Source organism: Apus apus, chromosome 1, assembly GCF_020740795.1.
Source record: "Apus apus isolate bApuApu2 chromosome 1, bApuApu2.pri.cur, whole genome shotgun sequence".
Classification (NCBI taxonomy): domain Eukaryota; kingdom Metazoa; phylum Chordata; class Aves; order Apodiformes; family Apodidae; genus Apus; species Apus apus.
Window position 1 is genome coordinate 124,293,699 of NC_067282.1, and position 12,083 is coordinate 124,305,781.

The 12,083-nt window shown below is 50.6% G+C and overlaps 2 protein-coding genes across 2 annotated transcripts; one reads left to right on the forward strand and one right to left on the reverse strand.

Annotated features, from left to right (window-relative positions):
- Positions 1-3,249: 3,249 nt before the first annotated feature.
- Positions 3,250-9,731, reverse strand: PHB2 (prohibitin 2). Its single transcript, XM_051643627.1, has 8 exons — positions 9,605-9,731; positions 9,447-9,531; positions 9,265-9,344; positions 8,966-9,150; positions 6,809-6,938; positions 6,247-6,350; positions 5,753-5,830; positions 3,250-5,221 (listed from the first exon to the last, which is right to left on the reverse strand). Exons 1-8 carry the CDS (start codon positions 9,729-9,731, stop codon positions 5,141-5,143), a joined length of 870 nt encoding a protein of 289 aa, XP_051499587.1. The 3' UTR covers positions 3,250-5,140.
- Positions 9,730-11,931, forward strand: EMG1 (EMG1 N1-specific pseudouridine methyltransferase). Its single transcript, XM_051643655.1, has 6 exons — positions 9,730-9,954; positions 10,035-10,136; positions 10,449-10,590; positions 10,930-10,988; positions 11,155-11,304; positions 11,613-11,931. The coding sequence occupies exons 1-6, from the start codon at positions 9,730-9,732 to the stop codon at positions 11,724-11,726; spliced, it is 792 nt and encodes a 263-aa protein (XP_051499615.1). The 3' UTR covers positions 11,727-11,931.
- Positions 11,932-12,083: the final 152 nt, after the last annotated feature.

Consider the following 12,083-nt stretch of genomic DNA (forward strand, 5'->3'; position numbering starts at 1 on the left):
CTGGTCTGAGCCGTGCCTGGGCCCTGTGTGGGAAGACTGCACCATCAGCCCCCACAAGTTGCCTGACACAGCCCCACACAGGGCACTTGACAAGTCAGATGTAATCACCCTCTGCTTTGGTGTGAGGATCTTTAGGACTGGGACCTCTCCTTTCAGTTCAGGGCACAAATCCAGGTGGGGGAAGGGGTGGAAAAGTGAAGGAATGAGACATACCTTGAACTCTGCTCCTGTAATACACTAGCAGCAGCCAGTGTGCCTGCAAGGTGACCTACCTGGCTGGGAGCTGGCAAGGTGAACCAGCTCCCAGTGACGGGCAGGATGACGTAGGCAACTTCAGCTAGACTCCCTGCTTGGACCTGCTGCCAAATGCACAGAGCCAAGGCAAGGCTGGGTGGGCAGTGCACAAAGGTGTACCAGCTCTGTGGTTGCTGTTGTGCTTTCAGCCACACGGACACAAAGAACAGTTGCCCAAGCCAAGGCACAGGCACAGCAATAACGCACTGCCAAGACTGAAGAGCTCACCCTGTTGGGCAAAAACAACTTCACCCTATGTCTAGGCAGCAGGCAAGCTCATGAGGGGCAACAAATCACAGCTCCAAGGATGAGTGGCCAGATGCCTTCCTGCCCATACTGGGGGACATTCTGCCCCTTCTTAGCTGCAAGATCTGCCTCAAGAGACAAAGCCACAGCAGCAACCTCATCCTTTTTGAGTTCAGCAGCTGGTTCTGGAGCACCTGGCTAGGAAAGCTACCTGGGACAAATAAAATCATATACCTGAGACACAATGTATTGGGAGGAAGGACACCATTTGCTGTCATTTGATAGGGCAACAAACTTGGCTGGAAGCCTTGCGAAGACAGAAGTTATGTTCTTAGCAGACCCTCTTTCCATGTGCCAGGCTTGAGCTTCCTCTACCAACAGGCACCTGAATTTACCCCCTAGCTTTGTAACTCTGTTACCACTAGAGGATAAGGGACAGGGAGAAAAACGATGGGCAGAGAAGATGGGTGGAGGAGCACTATGTTTTATCTCTGAACAGTGCCAGAAACTGTCTTCTAAGCCATGGGGCTAAAGACCTACTCTCACAAAATATCTACCTTTGCTTTAGACTGCTGTGCAGCATCAGTGGAGAGGGTCCAACTCACTTCCTTCTCAGAAAGCTGCCACAGCCTAAAGCAAGGCATGCCAATGGAGTACTGTGTCCAGCTCTGGAGGGCCATCGACAGGATGGCCACAAAGATGATCAGAGGGCTGGAGCACCTCTGCTATAAAGACAGGCTGAGAGAGTTGGGACTGTTCAGCCTGGAGAAGAGAAGGCTCCTTGGAGACCTTATAGTGGCCTTCCAGTACCTGAAGGGGCTACAGGAAAGCTGCGGAGGGATTTTTTACAAGGGCTGGTAGTGAGAGGACAAAGGGAAATGAATCAAAACTGGAGCAGGGTAGATTTAGATTAGACATTAGGAAGAAGTTCTTTTTCCATGAGGGTGGTGAAGCACTGGAACAGGTTACCCAGAGTGGTGGCAGAGATTCCATCCCTGGAGGCATTCAAGGTCAGGCTTGACAGGGCTCTGAGCAACCTGATCTAGTCCCTGCTCACTGCAGGGGGTTAGACTAAATGACCTTTAAAGGCTCCTCCCAATCCCACATTCTATGATTCTGTGAATGGGTAGCTTAAACTCTATCCAAAGCACAATAATTAAGAGAACTTGTGGACCAAGCTTAAGTTACTCTAAGAACCTCATTTCTGTTTAAAATTCCAGAGCTTAATGTGTCCATGATCTCCACTGTTTGCAAAAAATACAGACTGAAGAACTTCCATGACTACACATAAATGTACCCTGTTGGGCAAAAGGGTCAACGTTACCCTGGGGTGCATGAGGCACAGTGTAGTTAAACAGTCACAAGAATCACAGAATGGTCTGGGTTGGAGGGGACCTTAAAGATCATCTAGTTCCGACCCCCTTGCATGGGCAGGGACACCTCCTACTAGACCAGGCTGCTCAGAGCCCCATCCAGCCTGGCCTTGAACACTTCCAGGGATGGGGCTTCCACTTGTCTGGGCAACCTGTGCCAGTGTCTCACCCCCCTCACACTAAAGAATTTCCTCCTGATGTCTAACCTAAATCTCCCCTCTTCCAGTTTTAATCCATTACCCCTTGTCCTCTCACTACCAGCCCTTGTAAAATGCCCCTCCCCAGCTTTACTGTAGTCCCTTCAGATACTGGAAGCCTGTCATGAGGTCTCCCCAGAGCCTTCTCCTCTCCAGGCTTCAAAGAAGTGATGGTCTCACTATCCTCAACACTGTTTCAGCCTCACCTCCAGTACTGTGTGCAGTCTTAGGCTCCACAATTGAAGAAGGACATAAAAATACTAGAATGTGTCCAAAGGAGGGCAATAAAGATGATGAAAGAAAGAAGGCATAATTTATAAGGAGAAGCTGAGGATGCTAACTAAGTCTGTTCAGCTCTCATTGCTGTCTACAACTTCCTTGTGAAGGGAAGCAGAGGAAGGTTCTGATCTCTGTTGTGTTCATCAACAGGACACAGGGAGTGGCATAAAGCTGCATCAGAGGAGGTTCTGAATGGTTATCAGGAAAAAGTTATTCACTGAGAGGCTGGTCAAGTTCTCTCTCTCTCTATTCAAGACATAGACAATGCTTTTCTCAATGCTGTAATTTTTAGGTCACCTTGGGTGCAGTGAAAAGTTGGACTCTATGACCCTTGTAGGTCTCTTCCAACTCAGGATATTCTACAGTTCTATGTTTCTGTGAAATCTTCAACTCCTCAATCCAGCACAGGGCAGCCCAGCAAGACAGGGAAAAAGCCAGTCCCCAAAGCAGACAAAATTTGTCCTTTGAACCCCAAGTACAGAAGAGAGTTTAGTCAGCAGAGGAAGATTTCTCCTACATTCTGGCCAAGAAAGCAGGGGTGGAAAAGCCCCAAGATGTAACAACAGACATCAGGACACAGCACATGCTGCTGTGACATGGAAAAGCAGGTGAACCTGTGCTCATCTCTAGCACCTACAGGCAGCAAAGAAACTGGCCCTGGCCACTCATGCAGCTACAGGAGCACCCACATCTGCTCCTTCTCTCCCCACCCTGTGATCTCTCAGCGAGCAGGAGGGTTTTCCTCTTGCTCTTTTCCCCACAACATCCCGATTCTCTTTTCAACCAAATAAAAGCTCTGATTCACTCCTCCTATGCAACACAACCTCTTTTTCCAGCACTAAGCACACTCAGAGAAAACATTACTTTTGGAGGTTTTAATTTTTACAAATGTTTCAAAGAATCACTGAGCAGACAGTGATGCAAATATATAATTCCAGCAGTGACAGGCACCCAAATGAATGATGTTTTCCTGAATTCAGTCCCAGGTTCTCTTGGGATCAGAAGAGCTAAAGAGAAAAAAACTTACTAGGAAAAAAAAGCCCGATGCTGATGGCAGCAGAACTCCCTCACTTAGGAAAAGATAAAAATTATTCTGATTTTACCCTACAGAAATCTAAAGGTTAATGAAGATTAGAGGTGAATGACTACATCCACGTGGGTTAACACCAGTAAGCACCCTTGCCCCCACCCCAGGTTATTTCACTGGTGGGGTGAGGAAGGCATCACAGCTGCCTAAAGGCAGAGCCCAATCCCATAACTTGATCACCACAGATGGAGCAGGGGCATGGAAACCAAACCTGGCTACTGGATTAAAAACTTCAAATCGAGGGCAGCAATGCTAGTTTGGAGGGAGTTGAAAGCTCCTCCGTATCTTCTGCTGGTCAGCGAGCTGGCTTTAGGAGGCTTCAGGTTCCTTCATTTCTTCCCTTGTTTGAGTAAGAGGCTGTCACTGAAAGGGAGACAGAAGGGAGTCATTAATTCAGGGAGCACAAGCAAAGCTGAACCAGACCCACACTACAGACTTCAGTGCGTGTGGTGTCACACACAAAGGATCTGGACTTCCTTTCTGTGAAGGACGACTATGGCTTTTTTCAAAGCCCCTTAAGTCTTCTGGGCTGAGTAAGACAGAATGTGGTCAGAATTAAGGAAGAACAATCAGAGATCCCACAGAAAAGAAACCAGCTTTGCCTTCCTTTCTGGATATAAGAAACTGAAGCTTTTAGCTGCATGTCATTAGCTCAGCTGGCACTGCCTTGTCCAGCAAGGCAGATTAGGCAGAGCCACCAAACTCCTGCCAGCTTTGAAAGCAGAGAACGGGGTTTTCTAGCATGGACTGCAAAGCTTTTGTAAAGCATCTTGCCCAGGTATCATGACTCCAAACCAACACAAATTCCTATGATCATTGAACCACCTGCTTAGAGCCCCCTTTGCCAGGACACCCTGTATGTACATGCAGGACAGATCACAGGATGCTGCTCCTCAGTTACTCTTGCCTTCCTCACACAAGGGTCCTTATGGAACACACACAGAGCTCCAATTACTAAGTATCTCCTACTCGATGTTAGATACAAGGGTATGTAGGAAGAGGGCAAGGGGTAATGGTTTTAGGCTGGAAGAGGGGAGATTTAGGTTAGACATTAGGAGGAAATTCTTTAGTGTGAGGGTGGTGAGACACTGGAACATGTTGCCCAGGGAAGCTGTGGAAGCCGCATCCCTGGAAGTGTTCAAGGCCAGGCTGGATGGGGCTTTGAGCAACCTGGTCTAGTGGGAGGTGTCCCTGCCCATGCAGGGGGGGTTGGAACTAGATGATCTTTAAGGTCCCTTCCAACCCAAACCATGATTCTATGATTTGTGTGGCCCCTGCAAGGAAGGCTTCAAGCTCCACCTCAAAATGAGAAGCGAGGTAGAGAACAGAACAAGAAAGGCCCAAGCCAGATACAACCCAGGCACTAGGCAAACATCAAAATCCTTGTTCCAACTAGTAACAAAAGCATCAAAATAAACAGTATGTTACCTTCCTCTGTGTGTCAGGAGATGCAGTAAGGAGGGGAGAAAAAAAGAAAGAAAAGCATTAGTAAATTATCAAACAAAAAACTCCATTTCCACAGTAAGTAAGACTGCTCCCTACTTGGCTGTGTCCTCTGGCATGAGGCTCCTCTCAGAGAAAAGATCCTGAGAGAGCTCCAGAAAGGGGACCAGCTTCACAGTTAGGGTGCAGATAAGTACCCCCAGGACAGCCATATGGCCCCTTTACCTGGTGAATCCCTCATCCTGCAGGTTCAGTACCAAGTTATCTGCTGTGAGATACACACGGTTTTGTGAGGCAGCAATCTGGAAAAGAAAGACATGGCAGAGAAGGTGTGAAGGAGTATAAATAAACAGAGGAATAGCATTAATAAAGAATCTATCTTCCTGCCTTGATAAAGCACTCTTGTTTTATTTACTTAAGATCTCTGTTAAATCAATGCAACTCGCCATAACAACTCTGTGACTTCCTGACTTCCCATCTCAGTGCCATCAGACTTCCTAAAAGAAGTGCTCATTCTATTTCTCTGTCAGACCTTTGATCCCATGCTTATCTGTCCCCCTTGCTCAGCCTGCAGGAACCCAGAAGCTTTTGGTGGCTGCAGCTCAACGTGGGTGATGGAATCTGATGTGGATCTGGCTTTGTCATCCGGGGAGCCTCAAATCTAGCGGCCGCTCGTTGCAAGCCAGATCTTTGAGCAGAGAAGGGCTGGACAGGATCACAGATCAGGACAGGGCAGGTCACATTCGCCTTAAACTCATCACATGGCCACTGAGCTGGGAGGACAGCACGAGGACTGCAAAGGGACAAGGGAAATTCTGTGCCCCAGTGCTCACCGTTTTTGAGATGTTTTGAGCAGCTCGGATCTTGCGTAGCTTGATGTAGCCTGGATTCCTGCTAAGGGCTTCACCGAGGTACAGGGGAGCAAAAATTAAGGAAAAACCTGCTAACAGAAGTCACTCATCCTTCAGGAAATTCTTCCTAAGCTGTATTATCAAATACCTTAACAATCTCTATGCCAGTAACTTGGGCCTTTGGGTAGGGATAGTTTTACTTCCCCTGATCAAGAACAACATGATGTAATCCACACAGAACCATTACAAGTTAAGCCTTAAAACAAGGAGTGAAGGCTCAAAGCCTTCTCTGCTCTGAACTACAGCCTCAGACAAACCTCACTCTGGCCAGCTGTTGGCAGAAGGGGGAATGGAATTAAAGAAAGTGACTTATTCAAAGCTATCACCCAATAACAGTCTTCTAAGTGTGATCCCAAGGCAACAGATTCTCAGGACTGTCAAGCTCACAACCCACAGAATCTCTCAAAGCAGGATATCATCTTGGCAGCTGTAGCCTCTCCTTCAGCCTGAACAATCTTCTGCTTCTGCTCCTGCTTGGCCTTCTCCACCAGGAACTGTGCACGCTGTGCCTCCTGCTGGGCTGCAGAGAGAACAAGCAAAAGCACTTGAAGCACACCCCATCTTCTGAGCCAGAACCATAGAGCTGAGGCCTGGGGGGGGGCTCCACTTCTTCCCAAAGACCTGACAGCATCCTGGAGCCAAACCCACAAATAGGAAATGTATCCCAGTGTACTTTACTTTTTCTCTTATAAAATCAACAGCATCCAGACCTCTACACATGATCCCAATAGTGACTGAGCCCCAGTCTGAAGGGGAACCCTGCAGTCTTGGGAACTCAGTCCCTCCAATGGACTATCCCATTAGCTATCATCCAAAGTTTTCCAGTAATACTCGTGAAACAACCTATTTGGGTCTGTTACTAAGGAGGCTGAAATGTATGGAAGCAGTGGCCTGCTAGCCCAAATACCAATTCCTTGCTTAATAATTCAACAACATGGCAAATGCCACCCACCCTTTCCAGGCATAAACTGGACTTACCCACTTGCTTGGCCTCCACAGCTGCTGTGTATTCACGACTGAAACTAAGCTCTGTGATAGCCACATCATCCAGGATGAGGCTGAAATCCTTGGCTCTCTCTGTCAGTTCTCGCCTAATAAGCAGAGACACCTGAAACAGGAACACAGCAGAGTCCGAAACACAGCTCATTTCTCATCCCCTGGTCCTCAAAAGGGAAGCACAACTGCTCTCCACAGTCCATTCCCACTGAGCCCAAGAGAGACATTGCCTAAAGCAACCCCTGAACAATGGACACTAATACCTACCTCTGAATCTGCCATCTTTAAACCACCCTGCATAGTCACATGCAGCATTTCCAAAAGCAAATTACAGCTCATTTGTAGTTACTACCACCATACAACTAATACTGCAGAAATAAAAAACCTTGAAAGGCTTTTTTTTTTTTTTTTTTGCTTTCACACGCTACCACATCTAGTTCCACAGTCCCCACACATGTTCTGGCAATAACTATTTCCTTCTCCACTTCCAATTTGCCAGTGTTTGCAGCCTGCCTGTCTACTTGTACTTGTGTTCAGACACAGAAAAAACATTTTCCACGTAATATTTTTACCACGTATCACACATCTTAACTACTGCAGCTACTCTTCTAGTGTGCCTATTCCATTTGCTTAGCCTCTTTAGATGACTGTTGTTGATAGATACCTTGATTTATTCTACCTTAAATTTGCCAGCATCTTTGTTCCAGGCAGGCTGACATGTCCTGCATCAAAGACTGACGGAAACAGAAATTACTGCTACAGGATCACATCCTCGACCAGTTCAGCATTTGCTTTTATTGCAGCTGCATGAGAAAGCTTTACTATGTGAACTGCAAACACAGAACTGCATAAAGTCACTTCATAATCTTCTATTACCAACCGCTTCAATAGGCACCATTTTGCAGTAATGAAGGTGGCAAATTCCATCTAGTTTGCTCAGGAATTTCAGACACCCAACAGCTGCCTTTGCTTCTGATAAACCCAAATCCTTTGCAGACTGTCATATCCTCCCTTTCCACTCATTCTGCTTACACAAGATCCTCTAAAGCCTTTAAAAAGAAAACCAGCAGCTTCTTCTCCCTCAGCTGTGATAGCAGACAGATATTCTCAGAATCCCTGGCAATACTACCAGAATGCAAACTCTGAGGTGTAAGCTTTTTGAATCTGAATCTCTCTATTATTTTGCAACGGATTACCTTCCAGTCTTTCTTCTGAAGAGAAATATTGGCTATCCTTCTGTAGCATTAATTACTGAAAGTTTGTTAACTGCTCATCCACTTTGCTTTTTCAGATCCTGTCTACAGGAGAGCTGGGGAGGGATTTTTACAAGGGCTTGTAGCAAGAAAACAAGGGCTAATGCGTCACCTCTTCTGTGAAGACAGGCTGAGAGAGCTGGGGCTGTTCAGCCTGGAGAAGACTCCAGAGATACCTCACAGCAGCCTTCCAGTACCTGAAGGGGCTACAGGAAAGCTGGGGAGGGGCTTTTTACAAGGGCTGGTAGTGAGAGGACAAGGGATAAAACTGGAAGTGGGGAGATTTAGGTGAGACATTAGGAGGAAATTCTTCACTATGAGGGTGGTGAGACACTGGCACAGGTTGCCCAGGGAAGCTGTGGAAGCTCCATCCCTGGCAGTGTTCAAGGCCAGGTTGGATGGGGCTCTGAGCAACCTGGTCTAGTGGGAGGTGTCCCTGCCCGTGCAGGGGGGGTGGATATAGGTGACCTTTAAGGTCCCTTCCAACCCAAGCCACTCTGTGATTCCATAACTATTTAGAACTCTTTAGAACTGTCTAATTTGCTCTGACAGCTCTTCTGAGACACACAAAGGGCCAGCTAATAATTTTTTTAAAAAGCCAGCTCGAATATGAGCTGCGAGCTATAATACAAACGACCTGTCCCTCTCCCTTCATCACATGACGGCACACTCTCGCGCTCTACGTACCAACGAACGCTGCCTTCTCAAAACCCAGCGCCGCAGCCTCAGAGTTTGCACCTCTACCACAGTCACGCTGCAGGCAGGGCAGGGTTGTGCCCCCTCTGTCTGGATGCGCTGTCTACCAGCCCCACGCACGTGTCCTTCCCCTGGGCAGCACGTCCCCCACACCCGCCGCTGGGCCACTTCTGTGGGTAAGAGAGCTCACCTGGGCCCTCTGCGTGATGAGCTGCGACGCGTTGAACTTGGCGACCACGCTCTTCAGCACCTCGTTCACGATGGAAGGCAGGACGCGCTCCTCGTAGTCCAGGCCCAGGCGCTGGTACATGCTGGGCAGCTCGGCCGCGTTGGGGCGCGTCAGGACCCGCAGCGAGATGTTCACCATCTGCAGGTCTGGGGCGGGGCGGGGGCGCTGAGCGGGGGGGCAGCCGGGCCGGGCCCCCCCCGCACCCCGCACCCCCCCCCGCCCCGGGGCCTCGTGCCGCGCCCCGGCGGGGCCGCGCTCACCTTTGGAGCCGGTGGGGGAGGAGATTTTCCGCGGCCGGGCTCGGATGTCGTAGATGATGGGGTACTGGAACCAGGGGATCCTGCGGGGGGGGGGGGGGAGGGGAGGCGCGTGAGGGCGCGGGGGGCCGTGCGGGGGTCGTGCGGGGGGGGCCGTGCGGGGTGCGAGGCCGGGCCTCTCCTACCTGAAGTGCAGCCCCTCGGCGAGGATGGTGTCCTGCTGGACGCCGCCGATGCGGTTGAAGAAGATGGCCCGCTGCCCGCCTTCCACTGCGGGGAGAGCGGCGGTGAGCGCGGGGGAGAGCGGCGGGGCGGGGGGGGGGGGGGCAGGGGGGGCACTCACCGATGAAGACGGACTCGCGGACGCCGTAGGCCAGGGCGCCGGCGCCCAGCAGCAGCTTGAGGGCGGTGCCGACGCCGCGGGGCCCGGCGGGCAGCCGCCCCGCCAGGTCCTTCAGGTTCTGCGCCATGGCCGCGCCGCGCGCCCCGCCGGGAAGGACACCGGAACCTGCCGCCGCCAAACCGCCCCGGAAGCGGGCCCGGCCGGCGCGCGGCGCGGGCGGGAACATGGCGGCGGGCAGGCGGCCGCGTGAGGCGGCGGCGGAGGAGGAGGCGGCGCTGCGGGGGAAGAGGCCCCGCGGGCAGCGGCGGCTGCTGGTGGTGCTGGAGGGGGCCAGTCTGGAGACCGTGAAGGTGCGGGCGGCGGGCGGGAGAGGGCCCGGCCCGGCCCGGCGGGAGAGGGCCCGGCCCACCCGTGTGTGTTTCGGCCGCAGGTGGGGAAGACGTTCGAGCTGCTCAACTGCGACAAGCACAAGGCGTTGCTGCTGCGGAACGGGCGGGACCCCGGGGAGGTTCGGCCCGACATCGCGCACCAGGTACCGGCTGGATGCGGGCGGCAGCGCGGGCGGCGGGCTGGGCCGCTCGGAGCTCCTGCCGAGGGGCTGCTTGTGCCCCCGCAACGGGGCTCCGCGCGGCCTTGCCCACTGCTCTTGTGGCTTGAAAGCTCAGTAATTCTGTTTACTGGGATGCGGGGTTGCTCAGCGTTGCGGTACAACTCACGTGGCCAGACTGTTCTCTGCCTGAACATCCACCTCTTCCGCGTTCATGGGGCCTAACCCTCGAGTTTTCCAAGAGCCCTCTCTCTTGTGCCTTTTCCATGTCTCCTACTGCAAGTTTTTATATTTCAGAGTCTTCTGATGCTCATGGACAGCCCCCTGAATCGAGCTGGTCTCCTTCAGGTTTATATCCATACCCAGAAGAACGTGCTAATCGAGGTCAATCCCCAAACCAGAATCCCAAGAACTTTTGATCGATTCTGTGGTCTTATGGGTATGTGATTGAAACTTTATACCAGCCACAAAATCATGCAGGAAAGTGGTTAGGAGTGGCAGGATTTTGGGAGGAGTTGCACCAGCCTTAAAAACAGGAGTGAGATATGAGCAGAAAAGTGAGAAGTGCCTTCTTCCAAGTTCCAGGACATGTAGTCCAGCTGTTTGTTCCTTAGCACAGTGGGGAGGCCCCTGCATGAGACTGCACTAGCAGCATGTAACTTCCTGGTCAGCAGTTTTTAGGAAGATGCTAGGAACTCTACAGCTAAATCACTAGGTAGAGGGTAGGATTTCTCCAGCAAAAGAACAGACAGCTTAAGTCATTTTCTTCTCTTCTCAGTTCAGTTGCTGCACAAGCTCAGCGTTCGAGCAGCCGATGGGCCTCAGAAATTGTTGAAGGTAAACGTTCTTTGGCTGTTCACGTGTGATGTTGCAACATTCCTTCTTTGCAGCTTGTGATACAGGAATTTATTATTTTTTTTTCCGTGGTTTTTGATAACAAACTGTGAACTCAGCTAGGTGGTGCAGCCTCTTACCTGTCCGTGCCCCTGTTAACTTGCTGCAGGTCATTAAGAACCCAGTCAGCGATCACCTCCCTGTGGGCTGCATGAAGATAGGTACCTCTTTTGCAGTCCCAGAGGTGTCAGATCTGCGTGAACTGGTTCCTGCAGCAGAGCCAGTTGCCATTGTTGTGGGAGCTTTCGCCCATGGTTCGGTAAGTGTACATATCCCTTACTTGGAGGTGTAAAAACCTCTACGGCATTTACTTCATTCTAGATCCCAGTATGGCGACTGTTCTGCTCTTGCTTGGCCCCCCTGTCCTGCTCCCCTTAGTTTTCCCCGAGGCAGGCTGCAGGTCGGGACTTGTCTCTCCCGCGAGAGGGCACTAGGGAGGGCACTAGTCCTGCTGTGTTTCACTGTGACTGTGCAACCTCGCAGAACTAATGTGCCTGTCAAACCAATGGAGATGGGACCAAGTGAAAACCTGTGGTTTGGTTTTGTTTTTTTTCTCTCTTCCCCCAGGTCAATGTTGACTACACAGAAAAGATGGTCTCCATCAGCAACTATCCCCTGTCTGCTGCCCTGACATGTGCTAAAATTACTACTGCCTTTGAGGAAGTCTGGGGAGTAGTATGAGCTGCTGCTGCTCCTGTGCTGATGGACTCCTATACAGGGACTCCACATTCTGGAGAGGCTCTCATACTGAGTTGTGGACCTGAAGGACTTTGGGCTCCTGGAAGGAAAAGGACTTTCATTTCATCCTTGTAGCTTCTGGAGCAATGAGACTTTAAATGCACTGACCTTTTTTTTTTTCTCCTATTAAAGGTCACCTTTGATAAAAGTGCTTGTGTATTTTACTTTTTTGGATTTCACCTGTGGGGAAGCTTGATCCCTTTATTGCAGGGATTCGGCCCAGAGTTGTCATGGAACTGAAATCCTTAGCTCTGCCCTTATGGCCCTGCAGCTCATACTGCTCAGTCCTGTAGAATCACC

Coding starts and splice junctions, on each gene's coding strand:
- EMG1 (XM_051643655.1), top strand. CDS start 9,730: ATGGCCGCGCCGCGCGCCCCGCCGGGAAGGACACCGGAACCTGCCGCC. Junction 10,591..10,929: donor TCGATTCTGTGGTCTTATGG/GTATGTGATTGA, acceptor TTCTCTTCTCAG/TTCAGTTGCTGCACAAGCTC. Junction 10,989..11,154: donor GGCCTCAGAAATTGTTGAAG/GTAAACGTTCTT, acceptor AACTTGCTGCAG/GTCATTAAGAACCCAGTCAG.
- PHB2 (XM_051643627.1), bottom strand. CDS start 9,731: ATGGCGCAGAACCTGAAGGACCTGGCGGGGCGGCTGCCCGCCGGGCCC. Junction 9,345..9,446: donor GCCGAGGGGCTGCACTTCAG/GTAGGAGAGGCC, acceptor CCCCCCCCGCAG/GATCCCCTGGTTCCAGTACC. Junction 6,351..6,808: donor TGTGGAGGCCAAGCAAGTGG/GTAAGTCCAGTT, acceptor TTCTCTCTGCAG/CCCAGCAGGAGGCACAGCGT.